Source organism: Eubalaena glacialis, chromosome 9 (genome assembly GCF_028564815.1).
Source record: "Eubalaena glacialis isolate mEubGla1 chromosome 9, mEubGla1.1.hap2.+ XY, whole genome shotgun sequence".
Taxonomy (NCBI): domain Eukaryota; kingdom Metazoa; phylum Chordata; class Mammalia; order Artiodactyla; family Balaenidae; genus Eubalaena; species Eubalaena glacialis.
The window spans coordinates 71,026,104-71,046,810 of NC_083724.1; the positions used below are offsets into that span (position 1 = coordinate 71,026,104).

A 20,707-nucleotide genomic window follows, 5' to 3' on the forward strand; every position below is an offset into this window, starting at 1 on the left:
ATTTTGTTCAGATGAAAGGCTTAGCAGTGCATTAGAATAACACGCCAACCCTTTTCTTCCAGGTAGCTATGCTGAAATTATAGAAAGGAGAGTCCATTTGGAGAACTCAGAACCAACTTTAATTAATTTCCTTCAACATGTTGGTACTGTCATGCAATTTGTCTTTAAAAATCTGCACTTAGAGTTGTTAGAAAAATAAATGAAAAGAATTTGTGCCAGCCAGCAGTAACAAAAACAGTAGCAAATTGTGTTTTGGTTAGTGACAAAAGGAGAAAGCAGAGTTGTATGGTTTAACTCTCTCTGAGTTATATAAATTTCTTCATCCCTTTTAAGTCTTTATAGGTTTAGAGGAAAAAAAATTTATTGGTAAAGCTTCTTGTATAAGCTAAAATTATCCTTTGGTTTGTGTATTATTTTAATATCACAAGATTGTTTCTCAAACAGATAAGAGATTTGATACAGACGACAGAAGTGATGCTGTTTATCGAAGAAGTATATTTAAGCCTTTTGCGTCATCCTGTTTTCTGGAAAATTCAGCTTATCCAGATGACCCTTCAGCTGCTGTGTGTCTGTGAAGTCAGCTTAAACATAACTGGGGAATGCTCATCTTTAATTCACCTTTTAGAACACAGTGTTGAACTTCTGAAGGAGGTAAGGATAGTAAGAAGTTTTAATGTCAGTTATCACTTAAGTAGGTCTTTTAGTAGCAGGGTGGGTGTACTCTCTTACTTTCTTGCATATCAAAGGTGTTTTGATCTAATACTATTAGATCATACTAGTAATGCATCAATAGTACTACTATCATTTATTATAAAAATGAGTCATTAAATACTCTTTGGAGCATCAGTTAAGGGTCTACCACTGTGGTATTTTTTTCATTTATTCATGTAGAACACAAGTATTGAACACTTATATGCCACACCCTATAGAAGAATTCAGTTGACCCTTGAACAACTTAGGAATTAGGGGTGCCAATCCTCATATAACTTTACAGTCGGCTCTCCCTATCTGGAGTTCTGCATCCGTTGATTCAACCAACCGCTGATTGTGTAGTACTGTAGTACATATCTATCGACAAAAATCCATGTACAAGTGGACCTGTGCAGTTCAAACCCATGTGTTATTCAAGGGCCACTTGTACTTAGATCAAAAGGCCATTCTGTGACCTCAAGGGGCTTACAAACATGCAAATAAATAATTGTAGTACAATAAGGTAAATTGCTTATATGGGGGTATATTTAAAGTACAATGGGAGCACAACTTAAGGGAGGTAGGGCATGAGTTCAGATTTGAGGAAGTCTGAGTAGGAGTTTGCTTGGTACAAACCAGAGGCTGGGAAGGCATTCCAGCTGCTGGAACAGCATGTGCCCAGCCACAGAAACGTGAGCGAGCAGGCAGGCATGGCTTGTTCAGAAAAAAAGTGCTGAGTGTTGCCAAAGGATTAAGGTGTAAGAGATAAGGCTGGGCCTATCATGAAGCGTCTTCCATACCACACAAATGAGCTTACACCTTATCTTCTAGGCAGTGGCATGCTACAGAAGACCTTTCAGCAAAGAGGTGCCCTCATATTTTTGTGTGTGGAAGATCATTCTGGTGGGAGAATGGAGGAGGGTTTAGAGCAGAGCGACACTAATAGGGCAGGAAGTGAGGAGGGATGTCTTAGACTGCCAGGGCTGCCTTAACAAAATATCACAGACTGAGTGGCTTAAACAACAGAAATTTATTTCTCACAGTTCTGAAGACTAGGAAGTCCAAGATGAGGGTGCTGGCCAATTTGATTCCTAGTAAGGGCTCTCTCTCTTCCTGGCTTGAAGAAGGCTGCTCTCTCACTGTGTCCTCACAAAGCGGAGAGAGAGCAAGAATGAGGTCTCTATTGTTTCTTCTTATAAGAACACTAATCCTTTCGTTTTAAGGCCCCACCCTTATGATCTCATTTAACTAATTACTTCCTTACCCCAAATACAGTCAATTGGCACTTAGGGCTTCAACGTATGTATTTTGGTAGGGGGGATCTCAGTCCATGGCAGGGGCTAATTAGGGAAATTAGAACAGGAAATGAGAAATATAGGACATGAAATCAATAGGGCTTTGTGGTTGACTACATGGTCAAGGAGAAGGTCCTCGGTAGAGTCTCAGCTTTCTCTTTTGGGCAACTGGATGGTGCCGTTCACTTGAGAAATGGTAGCTGATGCTGAAGGGAAGATGATAAATTTAGTTTTAGATTTGCTTGGTTTGAGGTATGCATGGGTCATAGATGGATATATGGTTTTAGAATTCAGGATAGAAGCCTAGGCTAAAGGTATAGACTTGTAAATAGATTTCTACTTTGGGGTGGAAGTTTTAACCGTGGACTTCATGACAGGGCTTGGGATAGAATTCCAGGGGCTGTTAATATTTGAAGTGTACTGATAAAGAGAAGTCTGAGAAAGTACAGCTAGAAGGATTATATAACAAGCAGAAGAGACAGATGACCATTCCCCCTTTTGAGATACTCCATCCCATGTCATCTGTCTCAGACATGAAAATCAAGGGAAGGAATATCTCAAAAAGGGGAATGGTCAACAGTGTCCTGGGGAGAGGATTTAAGTATGGGATAGAAAGTCCCCTTAGGATCCAGCAAGTAGAAATTTATTGTTCATATTAGAGGAAGCAGTTTCAGCAGAGTGATGGTGATAGGAACCAAATTGGAATAAGGGAGTGAATGGTAACTGAGGAAACAGAGAAAGTGAGTGTAGATTTTGGTGGGAGGTGGGAGCCGAGGAAGGCTCAAGTAAATCTTTTGTAGTTTTGTGACTAGCATGGTTACATGGATGCTGGGACTTTATATATAATATTATATAATGATATATTTGTGTTATATTAATATTGTATATATTATCTAGTATAATAGTAATATATATAGCAATATTAAAAATTTGTGTTATAATATTATACATATTATCTATTAGATATAATAGTAATATATAGTAACACATAATATATGGTAATATATATGTTATAAATTATATAATTAATATAATAAAATAATAATGTCATTCCTATTCAGATGTTTATATCTATTATATATAGTTATACCTATTAGATATAGCTGTAATAGATAATATATTGATATATATTATTATACTAATAATACAAAAATATATAGAAAATATTATATAGATAATATTGTATAGTTAAATTACTTGGAATTTCCTGTCTTAACCATAAATGTAATGTACTTAACAGGTAAATCCCATAATGTTCCTTTGTGTTTGTGTAGATTTATGTGAGTAGTAGACAGTTTTTTACGGCAGACACTTTGCTATAGCAGTTAGGTGAAACAGACAAGATCTGTGACGTTTATATTCCAGTCAAATTGTTCAGACTAGAGTGCATAAAAATCACTAGGCAGATTTTATTAAAAATGCAGGACTTCCCTGGTGGCGCAGTGGTTTAGAATCCTCCTGCCAATGCAGGGAACACCGGTTTGAGTCCTGGTCTGGGAAGATCCCACATGCCACGGACTAATTAAGGCCGTGAGCCATAACCACTGAGGCCCGCGTGCCTAGAGCCCGTGCTCCTCAGCAAGAGAAGCCACCGCAATAAGAAGTCTGCTCACTGCAACGAAGAGTAGGCCCCGCTTGCTGCAACTAGAGAAAGTCCATGCGCAGCAATGAAGACCCAACACAACCAAAATAAATAAAATTGATTCTAAAAAAAAAAAAAAAAAAAGCAAATGCCTAGGGCCTACCCCTAGAGGTATTGAATTAGCAGGGCTGTGTGGGGCCCAAGCATCTGCATTTTAAACTAGTACCCTCAAATAATTTTCAAAATTTTTTTTTTTTTTTGCATGTAAGGCAAACATCCTTGTAAGCATCAAACAGAGCAAGAAACAGAACTTTTCTGGCCACCCCAGAAGTTTTCCAGGAGCCCAGTCCTAATCACAACCTCCTTTCTCCCCTGACTATCCTGACTTCTATAGTAGTAGCTTCTTTACATTTCTCTATAGTTTTACCGCCTATGTGTATATCTGTACATATCATAATACAGTTTTGGTGTGTGCATGTGTGATCTATCTTTTAGGTATCTTTTACACTAAAGATGGTCTCCTTCCATTCCTTTCCCTACCTCTTTTCTTATTGGCAGTTTGTTTACATATGGAAAAACCTGGCTTATGTGAGCTATGGAGTTTTGTACATCTTGAAATCTGCTGATTGAACCTTGTGGCTCACTTTGACATGTTTCCCAGTTAACAGGTAGTTGGCTATAGAGGCTTGATCAGATTCAGGTTTTTGTTCTGTTTTGTTTTTCATTTCTAAGACTACAGGGAATGGTGTGTTCTTTCATCAAGAAGCACATAATATATGTTGCTCTTCTTTTTATGATGTTGGTCGCTGTTGATGCTCAATGCCTAGTTCCATTAATTCATTAGGAGTTAAAGAAATGATGGTCTAATTCTATCTATTCTTCTTCATTTATTAGCTGGAATACTTCTATTAAAAGAAGTATTTTGTTCCATCTACTATTTGGTTATCCAGTGGTAGAGTTTATATAGAAAAGTTCGGATAAATGCTTGACTCTTTCCCTTTACTTACTAATTTCTAAAAGTAGTGTGAACTTATAGATTTAAACATATTTGATGCAATTCAATTTCTTACAGATAATGTCTGCATTAAAATTCAAATTGTCCTGTTTTTGGCCAGTAGGAATCTTTTTAAGTTGGCTCTTGAGTCCAACTTTAAAAATATTACTGATTTTTATTTATTTTTATTTTTGGCTGTGTTGGGTCTTTGTCGCTGTGTGAAGGCTTTCTCTAGTTGTGGTGAGCGGGGGCTGCTCTTCGTTGCGGTGTGAGGCCTTCTCATTGCGGTGGCTTCTCTTGCTGTGGAGCACGGGCTCTAGGCGCGTGGACTTCAGTAGCTGCGGTGCGCCGGATCTAGAGCGCAGGCTCAGTAGTTGTGGTGCACGAGCTTAGTTCCTCTGCGGCATGTGAGATCTTCCTGGACCACGGATTGAACCCATGTCCCCTGTATTGGCAGGCGGATTCTTAACCACTGTGCCACCAGGGAAGTCCCAAAAATATTATTGATTTTAATGTAGAATTACAGAATACTTTTATTTAGAGCAATGAAATGGTGTCTGTGGGAGAAGGTCATATTTATATTGTGTCTTCCTTCTGCCCAATATTTTAACAGTTTTAGAAGGAAGTAAAAAATATGTAGAACTGTTAAAATACTTGTGTTATGAAATTTTCTGTCTCCCAACTCTGTCCCAGTGTTTCTGAGGTGTAAAAAAAAGCCTAGGAAAATTAATTTGCAAACGTATATCCTTTAGGTCTATATACCCTTTAATTTGAAACAAAATGAAGTAGAATAAATCAATCTTCTTTAGAGGCTATACCTGTGTTCCTATATCACTGAGTTTATCAGCTAGATATTCAATTCAAATATTACATTAACTTTTCTTTTCCCCTTTGTTCTTATTCTACTTTTATATTGGATTTATTTCATTGCACACTGAAAATGGATGTATTTCTTAGGCTACTTTAGTTTCAGTATTTGGTCTTAGTTGAACTATGTTTAGCCTTATTTAAATGATAACTTAAGGTGCTTTCCATTTCAAGCAAAATATATGTACTATTTTTTTCTATAAATTTATTTATTTATTTACTTTTTATTTTTTGGCTACATTAGGTCTTTGTTGCTGCATGTGGGCTTTCTCTAGTTGCGGTGAGCGGGGGCTACACTTCGTTGCAGTGCGCGGGCTTCTCATTGCAGTGGCTTCTCTTGTTGCAGAGCATGGGCTCTAGGCGCGCGGGCTTCAGTAGTCGTGGCATGTGGGCTCAGTAGTTGTGGCACACAGGCTTAGTTGCTCCACGGCATGTGGGATCTTCCCGGACCAGGGATGGAACCCGTGTCCCTTGCACTGGCAGGCAGATTCTTAACCACTGTGCCACCAGGGAAGTCCCGAAATATATGTACTCTTAACAGAAAATGATATTGATTGTGAGGAGACTAGGTAGCTCTCAAAGTGAAGAGCGCTATACATCCCAGCTTTAGTAAGGCTGGGGACCCCTGTTCCCTAACACATTGCTATCAGATGATTCAGTCCCACCCACCTTTCTTCACTGTGTATCTCAGTTTACGTTGTCATATTCCTAGGAAAAATGATCTGATTGGCCCAGCTTGGATCAGTCAACTCTGAGCAGAGGACAGTGTAGGTAGGAAAGCCATGACATGGGATTGTGTGAGCTGGGCTGCCATCTTTGTTGTGTCTGCTTCAGAGACCTCTGATGTACCTCTGATGTAGTGTGGACTGCAAGGGTCTGCTGTCATTAAGACTCCTGTGACATCTGTGGTCCAGTATAAAGGCATTTCTTTACTTCTTCAGATAGGCTCTGAGTTAGCCTTGGTTCCCCCCAGAAGTAGACCCTAAGTTTCCTTAAAGGCAAAAGCAGAACGTGGGTTTCCACAAATGCAAAGGCTTATGCAACAGGAGTTCATTTGCAGGTGTGATCTCAGGAAGCAGGTGGGAGAGAGACAAGAAGAGTGAAATATTAAAGATGAGAGAGACAATGCAAGTATTATCAAGTTGGCCACTGCTATAAGCAATCAGTTGCTCGATATCACAGAATATGCTGAGAAGTGTTATGGAATATGTCTCAGAACCTGCCAGAAGGATCCAGAATAAAGGGGGAAGCGTTTGTCCCTGGGCTTCTATTGCCAATTTGTCAAGCCTATGGGGCTTTAACTTCCTGTACTTCTGGATCTCTCAGTGGCCTGGGACAGGAAGCAAGAGTTACTACAGCAATAGCTGTAGTATTTGAAGTAGCACACGAGATGTCCAACACAGGTTTTTATTAAAAGAGCTCATTAAATGATACCGTTCTCAGGTGTTGATTAAAAATCAGTCAATCACACAAAAAACTTGAACCTCTCAGAATTGTAAGCAATTTAAGATCATCTAGTTTAATCATTTACCATTACTTTTCCTTATTTTTGGTGTCTTGATCCTTAGTTCTTTTCCTTTCACCCTCTGTTCTGAACAGGCCAGTCTCACTCTTCCTAGAGGATGTCATTTTCATTTATGCCTTCATACCTTTAAGTTCCATTCCTTTAAAATGCTTCTAGTGCATTTCAGAACCCTGAGAAGCTACTTTGTGGCCCTTCCAGTGATAGCCTGTGTGAAAAAGGCTTTTCAATGATAGCATTAGTACAAGTAATAATTTGATTTGTCTCTGATCCTCTTGGTAGCTAGTAAATTTGAAATGTAAATGACCTTGCTGAGTTTTGCTTATTTGGTTGGTTTTTTTTTTTAAATGAACATGCAAAATTTAAATGCAATTGAGCAAAATGGGAAAGAATGGTGTGATGGTGTACACTGGAAATATATTGGTTTCAAAATGCATTTGTTGTCCTCAAATAGATAACAGTTGCTTCATTATTCTCAACTATATTTCAAAACAGTGAACACATATAGGCCCCAAGACACAAATTGGAATATATTCCATTAAAAAAATCCATACATTTTCTTCTTTTGCTAGTTGTTAAAAGTCCATAAACGAGCACATTAGAAGATTTTGCAGTTTAATTTCACTTTCAGATGGTATAACTAAGATGTAGATATACATTTATTAATTTGTCACAGAGTTGATAGCATTTCCAAAATTGTAACTTCGGAGTGTGTCAGACTAAGCTGTTTTCTCTTGAGTGTTTAACACATGACTCTACCTCACATTTTCTTTTTTTAATTTTTGTGGTTTTTTTTAATTTTTATTTTTTGCCTGTCCTCATGATTCATAGGTATTTCTGCTCTGCAGGCACTTCTGTAAATTTCAGAATGAAATAATTTTAGCAAAGTGTGCTGGGCCTTTCTTCTTTAGTTCCATAATACGTTGTAATTTTCTTTATTTAGAAACTTCAAGTACTATCTTATGCCACTTGCATTTTACTTATAAGAAGTTAATGTACATATCCTTTTTTTCTTTTTCATTTCATTTTACTTAGTAAAATTAATGACTTTAAGTTTCTATCGTTATTGCTTTGCTATATTTAAATATACTTAATAAATTACCGTAATTTAAAAATAATCTCTGCTTCTCTGGTACTGTTTCTTTTATTATAATAACAAGATTTCTTAAAATTTGTTAAGTATAATTTATTATGTAAGTTGTATAGATGAATCATGTCTGTATTAGGTAAGCAGACAATTGAGCTACTTTCCAGAAATGAAATATTCTTAAGTATTTCAGGTAGTGTTCAGTGGTTTGCAAAGATTGACTGTTTTGAAGACTACAAGTTTTTCCTCTGAATTAATTTGGTTTATAGTTTATTGCTTTTTGGCCAGATATAACATTTTTAATTTATATGTGACTGCTGTGGCCTTCAACAGTTCTTCCTTTAATACAGCAGGCTTACTGTAAATAATTTTGTAGGATAGGTTTATAATATTTCATGTTAAATATACTCTTCCTGGATACATGTTATAAAGCCTTGGCTCTGGAAACTTCTTCAACTCTTTACTTTTTTTTAGGATTTTCCTGTTGAACCAGTCATACTTGGAATAGCTTTACTACTACTACAGACTCCGGCAAGTCAGCAGAAGCCAATCTTAAGACTAGGTAAATAAAAATACACTCATAAGAGTAAAACGTTAAGTATAACACAAGTATTGGCAGGAGTCACTTGAACTACATTTCTTGCTGTGCTGTAGAAAAAAAGTCCTATATACTTTGAGTGTCCATTCTGGAATTTTTCTGTTTAGTCATTATCAAATAGAACTTTCTTTTTCTTATCCAAAAAGGTGTTTTGTGCAAGGTTCCGTATACCATAATTTACCAAGTATCTCAGCTGTTCGTTAGGACATTATGATCTAAACCATATGGCAGTGACATTGGTAAATATTTTGAAGGGCATGCCAGCTTATTCACACTTGTATAGCAAACAGAATCAATAGCATAAAACCCTTGAAGGAAAATAAGTGTTTAGCATTTGCATTTGTTTTTAAAACTCTGTATACCTGTACTATTCACAACTGGTGCCACATTGAATGATACTTAATGTATGATTATTCTATTAACCTGCCTAGAACAAATGAAAGATAACATTCTTCTGACTATCCAGTATTGACTTAAAGAAAAGTGAGGAATGGGGCTAAAGGGAGGCAAAAGAAGTTCTGTTTACGAATAATGTGGTAAAGAATCAAGGTGCCAGGTCTGGCAGATTGGCAAACAAGTCACACTTTTCAAATGCGGCTTTTACATTAATGTTGCCTCGCTTTAGTTGGGCCACCATAATCCATGTAGTAATGTAGGATCTTGTCTAAATTATGATGTATATGTTATGATGCCATGATATATTGATACATTGCCACTTTCATTTTTAGAAGGTGCTTGAGGTAAATACCGATTGTGTAGCTCATTCTTCTGGGCATTTTAATTCATCATGATTTTGAGGGTGAATTGCTCTTTCACTTACAATCTGTCTTGGAAATGGCTTTAGCACGTGGAGGGGACCCTTGGCTGTTTTAAGGGCTTTGATTCCTACCCTGCTTTTGCTTATTGGCCCTATGCTCTTTGTACCCTCCTCCCTAGGCCCTTTCTGAACTGCTTTTGCCGTTTTTTCCCTTACAGCAGTACGCACGACATCCTCCTATAGGTATAATTTTCTGGTCCAGTTACTTCTGACAGCCATAGTTTTGTTATTTTTTAAAAACAGCTTTATTGAGGTTAATTTATTTAACGTGTAGTTCACCATTTTTAAGTGTACAATAACGTGCTTTTTAAAGCAAATTTAGAGTTGTGCAACCAGCACCACAGTCTAGTTTTAGAACATTTGCATCAACCCCCCTCCTCCAAATTTCTTGTGCCCATTTACAGTCAATCCTCGTTCCCACCCTCAGCCCCCCAAAACACTAATGTGCTTTCTGTCTCTAAGTGTGTCTCTTCTGGATATTTCATTCAAATGGATTTTGTTTTTTGACCAAAAAAAAAAAAAAAATTTCAAAGCCACAGAGAAACCACATTCCTAATTCTGAAGCTATAGTCCTTTATTGTGGCTCATGTATGATAGGCTGATACAGGATCAAACACTCCAATACTTTTATTATTTGTTGGATAGAAGACTTTTTCTTTTGTAAACCAGTGTCTCTGATTTGAAGTTACTTTAGATAGATTGAATAAACCATATTGAAAACTATTGAGACAGTGTGTCATGTTGAAAAGTAATGAATAACTATTGTTTAGTAGATTGGGAAAGAGTGTTCAAAGAAATAGGATAACCAAGAGAATATTTGTTATTTCAAATTTAAAAAATGCACAGCGCTGATACAATGTTATGCTTCTTAATTATTAACACTGGCCTTGATTGTAAATAGCAATTTATAAAAATGCCTGGAAGATCCATAGTAAGGAATATAGAAATGTTTGTATTATATGAATTTCATGTTTTGTTAAAGATAATGGATTTTCATAATAACTGACAATTATGGATTAAGATTAACATTTAGGCAAAAAATGTAAATTAGTAGTGTCAGAGCCGCAGGGGTTTGTATTTCATGCCATGTTCAGGTTTGACTTCCAAGTGATTTAAAATATAATATTGGACTTCCCTGGTGGTCCAGTGGTTAAGACTTCATGCTTCCACTGCAGGGAGTGAAGTTTCCATCTCTGGTCAGGGAACTAAGATCCCGTATGCTGCATGGCACGGCCAAAAAATAAAAATTAAAAAAAATTATATATAGAACTGGTAATTCACTGACGTGATTTAAGGTTTATAGAATTTTTTTAGTGTAGTGGGGAAGTTAGTTGATTACTTTAATAATCTTGCTCTGCAGCCTACAAATAACATCTTTCAGTAAATCAGCGTTCATTCAATAACTGAAAAGACAGTATATTTATTCTTTAATTCATTCTGTTCATAGTCTGGGGAGACTATACATGTAAGTAAGTGATTGTACATGTGTGTATGTTTCTGATGTGTAAGTTGAGTTTCCATGTTAAAAACAAGAATATAAAAATGTGTTGGATTGTTATGCTGGTTATGGACTTTGAGACTTTGCTGATTTGCTTCTTAGCAATTACAGCTGAAGGACAGCCCTGCTTCACCTTATTTACTTCTGCGTCTCTTGATACAATTCTCAGCTGGGTTTGTAAGAGAAGCACACATGTTGATCTTGTTATCCACAGATCAGGAGCTCTGTGGTCTCTTGGTTCTGTTTGTTGAGGGCAGAGGATCTGACAGGACCTAAAGGCAAAAGTTGAATTTTAAAGGAATTCACATTGACCTACAAAAGAGTTGATTTTACTTTTTGACATATGATATGCATTATCTCTAAGAGTATCATCAAGTTTTCAATTATATACATTAACAGCTTATTTTAGCTAAGAGTTAATTGTTACGTTCTTTTTATTTCGAAAAGGATAAGGTTTATCATCTTAGTTATGTGTCTGACCCAATTGTAAAGGGGCAAGAAAACTTTTTGCATATTACTCTTAAACAAAGTAGCATTTTATTTGACTGTACTATTAATTTTAAAAACTGTAAATTGTTGTTTTGATAACTAGCTCTGAAGCTTCTCTCTTCTGCTGAGGGTCAGAAAATCCCAAAGTCCTCCTTGCTGTTAGTGATGCCAGTTCTGCAGATATTATCTTCTACTGCCTTGAAAGACTGTATATCCCCGGACGAAGAAGGACCCTCTAGGCAGCAGTTGGCTCTAAACCTTTTAGAAATGGTACAGCAGGAGTGCTACAGAGACGACCACCAAAAGGTAACGAGTTCGTCCTTGTTTCTCTTACATAAAGGTTAATTGGTAATGTGGGGTTTAAGTCACTGCCGATAATCTCACCTCCTAATGATGTATCTGTCTGGGTTTAAATTCTGTCATTGAACTCTACCGTTCTGTCAGGCACTGGTGTAGATGTTAGTATATTCTTCTGGACTGTGAGGGGGTGGTAGTCTGGCTGTGAAATAAGTTTTGGAAATGCTGTGTAATCTTTTTTGCTTGTTGAGTTGCCAGTGTACATTAGTAGTTAAAGGTCCTGAGGAATCCTGCAGAAAAGGAGCTAGTTCTATTTAACCTAGTGCTTCTCCAACATTTCTGAGCATGGAGCCCTTTTTTGTCATCACTGTCAATTAGTGCGGCTTATTGCTAGACCTGCCACAATCCATGGTGGGGAATCTCAATTGCCTGGAAGTTCTGGGATCTGTAAGAACTAAGAGGCTTTTGATGCCTCCTGTATGTGGCCCTACTCTGCTGTCACACTCCGTTCCTATCCCTGCCTGCGGGCTTCTTACCCCACTCTGCTTTGTCAGCCTCACTGTTCCTGTTAGAGTAATGTAGAGGTATTGTCAGTGTCTGGTTAGCGGCTGGGTTCTAGGCCTATATTCGTCAGCCTTTTTCTTTTCTGGTACTTGAGTTTTGCCTTCGGTAAAATGTAGTAGTATTCCCAGCTATGACTTTTATGGGGATTGAATGAGGATTAAAGAAGATAAAACTGGTGAAGCATCTTAAGTCGCCAGAGAGAGAGGCATTACATAAATGCAAGCTAGTGCCTCAGTTGTTCTGTCTGCAAAAGCAGAGATTCCTCTAATAATGTATCATTAAATGTTCTGGCAGCAAAAATCCAGGCATTGTTAGGGATTGCTGGTCCTGTTCCTTGTTTGATCATACAGCAGAAAGTAGCCTACAGGCAAATTGAATGTATGCTACAGTTTCCTCAATCCTAATTGTTTGACTAAAACTTTAAAACTTGAAATAGGTAATTGATTTGCATTAAGAGAAGGAAGTTCTTGCATCTGCTCTGACAGGACTACACACTGTGGCCAAAAATTTCCAATAGCCTTTTACCTTTACCTCTTGGTTTGCCCATAGAGAACAATACTTGGATTCTGAATGGGGATAGGGACAGGATACTATGTTTGAGAGTTCTGTTCCTTTAAATCATGAGTGATGTGTACTGAGGATCACCCTAAATCTAATGTGTAAGTACTCAGCTTACTATTTGTTCAGGTGTGAGTGAATCTTATTCATCAGCACTAATAGCTGGATTTTTCTCTTCAGCAGCTGGTGAAGAGGGAGGAGGAAGGAATGCTATTAGGGTATAAATGCCTCCTGATGCTAGTGTGCTGTTTTCTTGAGCCTTTGAGTGGATATGTGATCACCCTTTAAAATAATTTAAGCCACAGTGTACTGTTGGCTTTTCTTCTGCACCCGTCCGGACTCTAGATTCCAAACATACCTGTAAATTTAACTTGCCCCAAACCCTCCGAGTCTCTTCCTGAATCTTTGCTTTTGCACAGGATGCTCTTTTGTCTCCTTTGCCTGATCTACTCATTCTTCAAGACCCAGCCAAGTGTTCTCAGCCTCCCTGAGTCAGAATTCATTACTGTCTTTCCTTTGCATCCAAGTACTTTTAGCATTCCTCAGTTGTGTTGTGTCTTAATTTAGGGGGTACATATTTGTACCTTCGACTATGCTGTGAGCTCACTGAGGGAAGGAATCTTGGCCCTTTTCACACGTTGCCCTTATTTTCTAAGCATGTTAGTATTTAAATTGCAACAATTGTTGAACTTTTGGTATTTTTTCCACCCTAGGTGTTTCTGCATTATCTTTTTCAGCTGATTATAGATGGGAAAATTAAAAATACTTTAGCAGTTGTTAAACTGAATACTCTCTTTTCCACATACTTAAAGAAATAGGTAACACCCTAGCTCATTTGTCTTTGCATCCTCCACACCTGACCTATTGTTGGCCGCATAGTAGACATTCAAGAAATTTCTGTTCAATGAGGAATGTGTGCTTCTGATACGAATACAAAAGATCATTTTACTGTCTTGATTTATTACAGAAAGACTTTGTTTAAAATCACAGATTTTTGTTGTTTATATTTTTATTACTTATTTCTAAATTGGTGACTCCGACTTAAGAGTGTTTGGTTTAGAAATAAAGCATTTCTTCAGAAGTACAATTCTTCTGATAAATGAAACCAAGGGTAAATATACTGTACCATGTAGTTCTCTATTACCTATCCATTTCTGAAATGTTGATAACCATGAAATAAAACATATTTTAACTTGTCCCAATTTCTAAGAATTAAAAAAGATATCAAGCCAGCCATTCATCTCTTTAAAATAAAAGATTAACATAATCTAATAAGCTTTTATTTATTTATTTATTTATGGTGTATGAAAAACAGGATCCCTTTGTAGCTATTAAATGTGATATTTAAAACCACCTATTTGTGTTCTCCTAGGTGAAAAAATCAAACACTGGTTGTAAACTCTAAAGTCCTTAAAATCTTGCTGCCCCCTACCCCAAAGAATGTTGGGGGGAGGGTGGAGAAAGCACCAGTGTATGAGTCAGGGTCTAGTTAGGAGAGAGAAACCACACTGATAATTTGAACAAAGAAAAACTTAATACGAAAAATTGTTAACTAGTAAAAGGTGTTTAATTATTGAAAGCTGTAAATGAGGCTCTAAGGAATATTGCAATAACAAATGTAGGGAGCAGTTACTACTTCTAGGACTGAGGGAGAGTACGCAAGGATGGAACTAAATGGATCTCCCCACTCAAGGCTGATATCACAGCTTGTTGGAAAGATTGTAGTTATGGCCTGCTAGCTGGTGAAGTGTGCTGGGAGTGCCATAGGCCAGAGCTGGGTCACAGGAAGCCAACTGCTGGGGTCTCCTGTGTGCCCCTGGCAGCCATGGATGGGTGAAATAAAGTGGGAAAGAGACTTAAAAGCTAAATTCCTGCAATTATATAGTAGGGCAAGATTCAGCTCCGGAGAACTGTTTTAGTCAACAGAAAGATTTAGAGACGGTGTGACTGAGCTAGGATTTGTCATACATTTATTCATTGGTATTTTTTGATAACATACTTTATTCAAACTTAAATAAAGTACTGTGAACTTTATTACCTTGGAATAAAGCAGTGCCTAGTAGGTTTCATTCACAGTTGCTTTGAAGTAGTATATAGTCAGCAGAAAGCATTTTGAATATTTGCCTCTTAAAAAAATCAAAATTTGTAATAGATTGTTGTTGTCCTATTTATAGCTAAAGTTAACATTTATTGAGCACATGCTCTGTGTAAAAAGTTATGTGGGTCAACTCATTTCTCACAGTAACTTTGAAATAGTTTTGTTTTGCCATTTCCAGCTGTGTGGCCTTGGACTAATGGTTGAAGCTCTCCGGCCCCTGGCCAGATGGGCAACAAAGCCCCTGCTTCATGGTGCTGTTTATTAAGCATGTCTTACGTTCAGGCTCCATTTTAAGTGCTTTGCCATATATTAAGTCATTTGATTTTATCTCAAACTCTTTGAGGTAGCTAATATTATTGGTCTAATTTTATCCAAGAGTTAACTGAGGCGTAGAGAAGATAGGTAACTTGCCAAGGGTCATGCAGTGGGAGGCTGGTTATTTTTTAAAATAGATTTATTGAGATAAAATTCTCATACATATGCTTTACTCATTTAAAGTACACAACTCAATGGCTTTTAGTATATTTGCAGAGTTGTGTACACAACACCACAATCAATTTTAGAACCCTTTTATTACTCCGAAAAGAAACTACTCCCAAATAATATTCCATTGTATGGAGATAGCACGTTTTATTTTTCCATTCATCCGTTGAACATTTGGGTTATTTTAACTTTTTGGCTATTGTGAATAATGCTGTTATGAACACTTCTATACAAGTTTTTGTGTGGACATAGGTTTTCATTTTTCTTGGGTAGATACCTAGGAGTGGAATTGCTAGACCATATGGTAGCTCCATGTTTGATCATTTGAGGAGCTGCCAGACTTTTCCAAAGCAACTGCACCGTTTTACATTACCACTAGCAGTGTATGAAGGTGCCAGTTTCTCTACATCCTTGCCAACACTTGTTATTGCCTGTCTTTTTTATTATAACCATGCTAGTGGGTGTGAAGTGCTATTTCGTTGTGGTTTTGATTTGCATTTCCTTGATGATAATCTTATAATACTCATTTTACAAGTGAAGAAATTGAAATTAGGGAGGTTAATTAACTTCCCCTCATTACACAGGTAGTGGATGGTAGGATTGAGATTCAGATTTTGTCTGTTCGACAAATAGAGTTTAGATTTGCCTATACTCTATTGCCTCCACTTTGTTTTTTGTTTTTTTGTGGTTTTTTTTTTTTGCTGAACAGTAATTTATCATCTTTGTGCTGAACTTGGGAGTTAATAACAGCGTTTCAGATTTACAGGGAAACAGTAAATCAATAGTAAGTTGAAGTAAACTGGTTTCTTAAAAGCTTTTGGTTGGAAGTTAAAAGGAATTAGATCTTGTGCTTCTATCATTGTCTTTTTTTAAACTTTTTATTTTATATTGGAGTATAGTTGATTAACAATGTTGTGATAGTTTCAGGTGTACAGCAAAGTGATTCAGTTATACATATACATGTATTTATTCTTTTTCAAATTCTTTTCCCATTTAGGTTATTACATAATATTGAGCAGAGTTCCTTGTGCTATACAGTAGGTCCTTGTTGGTTATCCATTTAAAATATAGCAGGGTGTACATGTCAATCCCAAACTCCCTGACTATCCCTTCCCCCCACCTTTCCCCGCTAGTAACCATAAATTCGTTCTCTAAGTCTGTGAGTCTGTTTCTGTTTTGTAAATAAGTTCATTTGTATCATTTCTTTTTAGATTCCACACGTAAGCAATATCATACGATATTTCTCTTTCTCTGCCTGAATTACTTCACTCAGTTTGACAATCTCTGGGTCTGTCCATGTTGCTGCAAATGGCATTATTTCATTCTTTATAATGGCTGAGTAATATTCCATTGTATATATGTGTCACATCTTCTTTATCCATTTCTCTGTCGATGGACATTTAGGTTGCATCCATGTCTTGGCTACTGTAAGCAGTGGTGCAATGAACATTGGGTTGCATGTATCCCTTCGGACCATGTTTTTCTCTGGATATGTGCCCAGGAGTGGGATTGAAGTGTCATATGGTAGCTCTATTTCTAGTTTTTTAAGGAACCTCCATACTGTTCTCCATAGTGGTTGTACCAATTTACGTTCCCACCAACAGTGTAGGAGGGTCCCCTTCTCTCCACAACCTCTCCAATGAGATACCACCTTACACCAGTCAAAATGGTTATCATTGTCTTCTTAATAACATGGATACCGAGGATGGTGTTCATTGTCTTTTGGTGATAATTAACCACTACCAAGCCTCTCAACTCTTGACTAGATTCTTCATAGAGGTGTAGAGTTGAAGGACATTCTTTAAGGCTTTATCTTTTCCAGTCTTCTGCTTCTGGTCTGGTGAGTGATAAATCCCTTCTAGCAAAAACCGGTCCTACTTTTCAGTGTCTCTAGGTTTGTTTCCACATTCCCTCTCCTGATCAAATCCTGGCCCCATTTTTGTTAAGCCTGTTTTAGTCAACATTATAGATAACTGTTGTTCTTTTAAGTTAATGAAAATCTGTATTGTTCACCTGCATTCACGATTACTTTGTCAGTCCTCTTTAGACAAAGAAGTACTAGCAGATGTCTTATTGTTAATATTTAGTGTACCTGAAAGTTTTTATTAGTTTTTTTTTTTTAAACATCTTTATTGGAGTATAATTGCTTTACAATGGTGTGTTAGTTTCTGCTTTATAACAAAGTGAATCAGTTATACATATACGTATGTCCCCATATCTCTTCCCTCTTGCATCTCCCTCCCTCCCACCCTCCCTATCCCACCCCTCTAGGTGGTCACAAAGCACTGAGCTGATCTCCCTGTGCTATGCGGCTGCTTCCCACTAGCTATCTATTTTACGTTTAGTAGTGTATATATGTCCATGCCACTCTCTCACTTTGTCCCAGCTTACCCTTCCCCCTCCCCGTATCCTCAAGTCCATTCTCTAGTAGGTCTGCATCTGTATTCCCGTCTTGTCCCTAGGTTCTTCATGACCTTTTTTTTTAAATTCCATATATATGTGTTAGCATACGGTATTTGTTTTTCTCTTTCTGACTTACTTCACTTTGTATGACAGTCTCTAGGTCCATCCACCTCACTACAAATAAATAAGTTTCGTTCCTTTCTATGGCTGAGTAATATTCCATTGTATATATGTGCCACATCTTCTTTATCCATTCATCTGTTGATGAACACTTAGGTTGCTTCCATGTCCTGGCTATTGTAAATAGAGCTGCAGTGAACATTTTGGTACATGACTCTTTTTGAATTATGGTTTTCTCAGGGTATATGCCCAGTAGTGGGATTGCTGGGTCGTATGGTAGTTCTATTTTTAGTTTTTTAAGGAATGTCCATACTGTTCTCCATAGTGGCTGTATCAATTTACATTCCCACCAACAGTGCAAGAGGGTTCCCTTTTCTCCACACCCTCTCCAGCATTTATTGTTTCTAGATTTTTTGATGATGACCATTCTGACTGGTGTGAGATGATATCTCATTGTAGTTTTGATTTGCATTTCTCTAATGATTAATGATGTTGAGCATTCTTTCATGTGTCTGATGGCAATCTGTGTATCTTTGGAGAAATGTCTATTTAGGTCTTCTGCCCATTTTTGGATTGGGTTGTTTGTTTTTTTGATATTGAGCTGCATGAGCTGCTTGTAAATTTTGGAGATCAATCCTTTGTCAGTTGCTTCATTTGCAAATATTTTCTGAGGGTTGTCTTTTCATATTAGTTTTTTAAAAAGTAAAGGTTCGCAACTATTTTACGTCTGAAGATGATTTGCAACCATATAATATTCAGTTAAATGTTATTTTTCTGTGTTTTCTTCTCTCTTATTTTTTTATTGAGATATAATTCACCTGACATAAGCCTCTCTTTTATTTTTAAACACTTACTTTCTTCTCTAAAACACAGGGCCTACCAGCACTTTCACAGGTCCTCCCCCAGGCGGTGGGGCTAGGATTTGGTAGCTGGTGCTGAGAGAAAACCCTTGGTGGCACCTTTGCCCTGGGACTGTGCCAGTGGCAGCTGTCGCTCAATGGGACAGAGAGGCAGTTCTGTGATCTCTTATTCAACATTGTGCCTTTCTCCTCTCCTCATTGCTCTACCTTAGGAAAACAAACAAACAAAAAATAGAGCCTAAACCTGGACTAATACTTTAAGCAAAGTAGGATTACTTTTCTGTTTCACTATGTTTACTCTGTAATGTTGCTGCTTTTTACTCGAGTTATGGTTCATGGTGATTTCCAATTATTTTCTCTTATACTCATATCCAGCAATTTTATTTTTCTCTCCTAAAGATGACAAGGATAATATTTTTCTTTCCTCTGCAACTTTAGGCACTGTGCTAGGTGCTTTGTGGATACTATCTCATTATCAACTTCAATAATTTTGGCAGGAAGGTAGGCATTACTTCCGTATTACAAATGAGGAAAGTAAGGCTCAGAGAGTTTGCGTAACAGCTAATAGCTGGCATGGCTGCGCTAAAGTCCTGGTCTTTTAAATCTCAAGTCCAATGCTATTTGTCATTAGGCTAAAGAAATTGACTCTCGTCTTTAATGAATTCCATCTTCTTGGGAAAAAAATTCTTAGAGAGACAGGATTATAATAAATTAGGTATCATTTAATTTTAAAAATTCATAATTTTTAAAATAGCAATACATTAAAATGGTTCAAGAATTTTAAATGGTATACAATGAGAAGTCTCTTTCTCACCTGTGATTCTGTTTGTCCAGTTTCCACACTCTTAAAATAGAAAATGAAGATCAGTAGTTATTAATTTCTTCTGTATTTGTCTAAATACTTTTCTCTGTGTGTGTGTGTGTGTGTGTGTACACACACACACATATATATGCAAATACAAATATACAGTCTCTATGCTTTCCTTTAAAAAATTAATTCGTAGCATTTCAGGCACACTATATGTATCTTGTATTTTTCTGTGTGAGATCTTTTCCTATCAGTAAAGATAGAGCTTCCCTGTATGTTTTTATACTGGCATTTACTTTCAAATAAAGGTTATCTTCATTCTTAAGCATATACTTGAAATAACTGAACACCTATGTTCTCACAAAAACTTTTACAGCAATATTCATAGCAACATTATTTATAATAGCCAAAAAGTGGAAACAACCCCAATGTCCATTAACTGATGAGTGGATAAACAAAATATGGTATATCCATACAGTGGGATATTATTTGATAATGAAAAGAAATGAAGTATTGATATCAGCCACAACATGTATGAACCTTGAGAATATGCTAAGTAAAAGAAGCCAGTCACAAAAACCCACATATTGTGTGGTTCCTACTATATGGAAATGGTCAGAATAGAAACAGAAAGTAGATTAATGGTTGCCCGGGCCTGGGGGTCAGAGGGAATAAAGAGGGACTGTTAATGGGCACGGGGTTTCCTTTTGAGGTAAAGAAAAATGTTCTAAAATTAGCTGGTGATGATGGTTACACAATTCTATGAATTACTAAAATTCACTGAGTTACAAACTTTAAAAGACTGGATTTTATGACGTGAATTATATCCCAATAAAGTTGTTATTAAAATGTTTTATAAGGCTTAACTTTTACCTTTTATCCTTTCAACTGTTATTCTTATCCATGTAAGTCAGTCTCCAATAACAGGACAGTTATAATCTAGAAATTTCTAATTTGTCTCATTGCACTCTAAATGAATTGAATTATTTTTTGAGCAGGCAATATCTAATTCCTCATTAATGTCTGTGGCTTCTCCCGAGCCATTCGGGCACACAGCTCACATTGGCAGAGTTCTAT

General features: G+C 36.9%; 1 protein-coding gene and 1 non-coding gene across 2 annotated transcripts in view; both read left to right on the top strand.

Annotated features, from left to right (window-relative positions):
* Window positions 1–20,707, top strand: part of FOCAD (focadhesin) — a 304,027-nt gene that overhangs the window by 84,212 nt on the left and 199,108 nt on the right. Inside the window, exons 8-10 of the mRNA XM_061200467.1 lie at window positions 445–651; window positions 8,512–8,599; window positions 11,543–11,745. Coding sequence (XP_061056450.1) covers window positions 445–651; window positions 8,512–8,599; window positions 11,543–11,745 — 498 coding nt within the window. The remainder of the gene's footprint in view (window positions 1–444; window positions 652–8,511; window positions 8,600–11,542; window positions 11,746–20,707) is intronic.
* LOC133098453 (small nucleolar RNA SNORA30/SNORA37 family) lies at window positions 18,842–18,970 on the top strand. The gene has a single exon (XR_009702158.1). It is a non-coding gene; the product is annotated as a small nucleolar RNA SNORA30/SNORA37 family (small nucleolar RNA).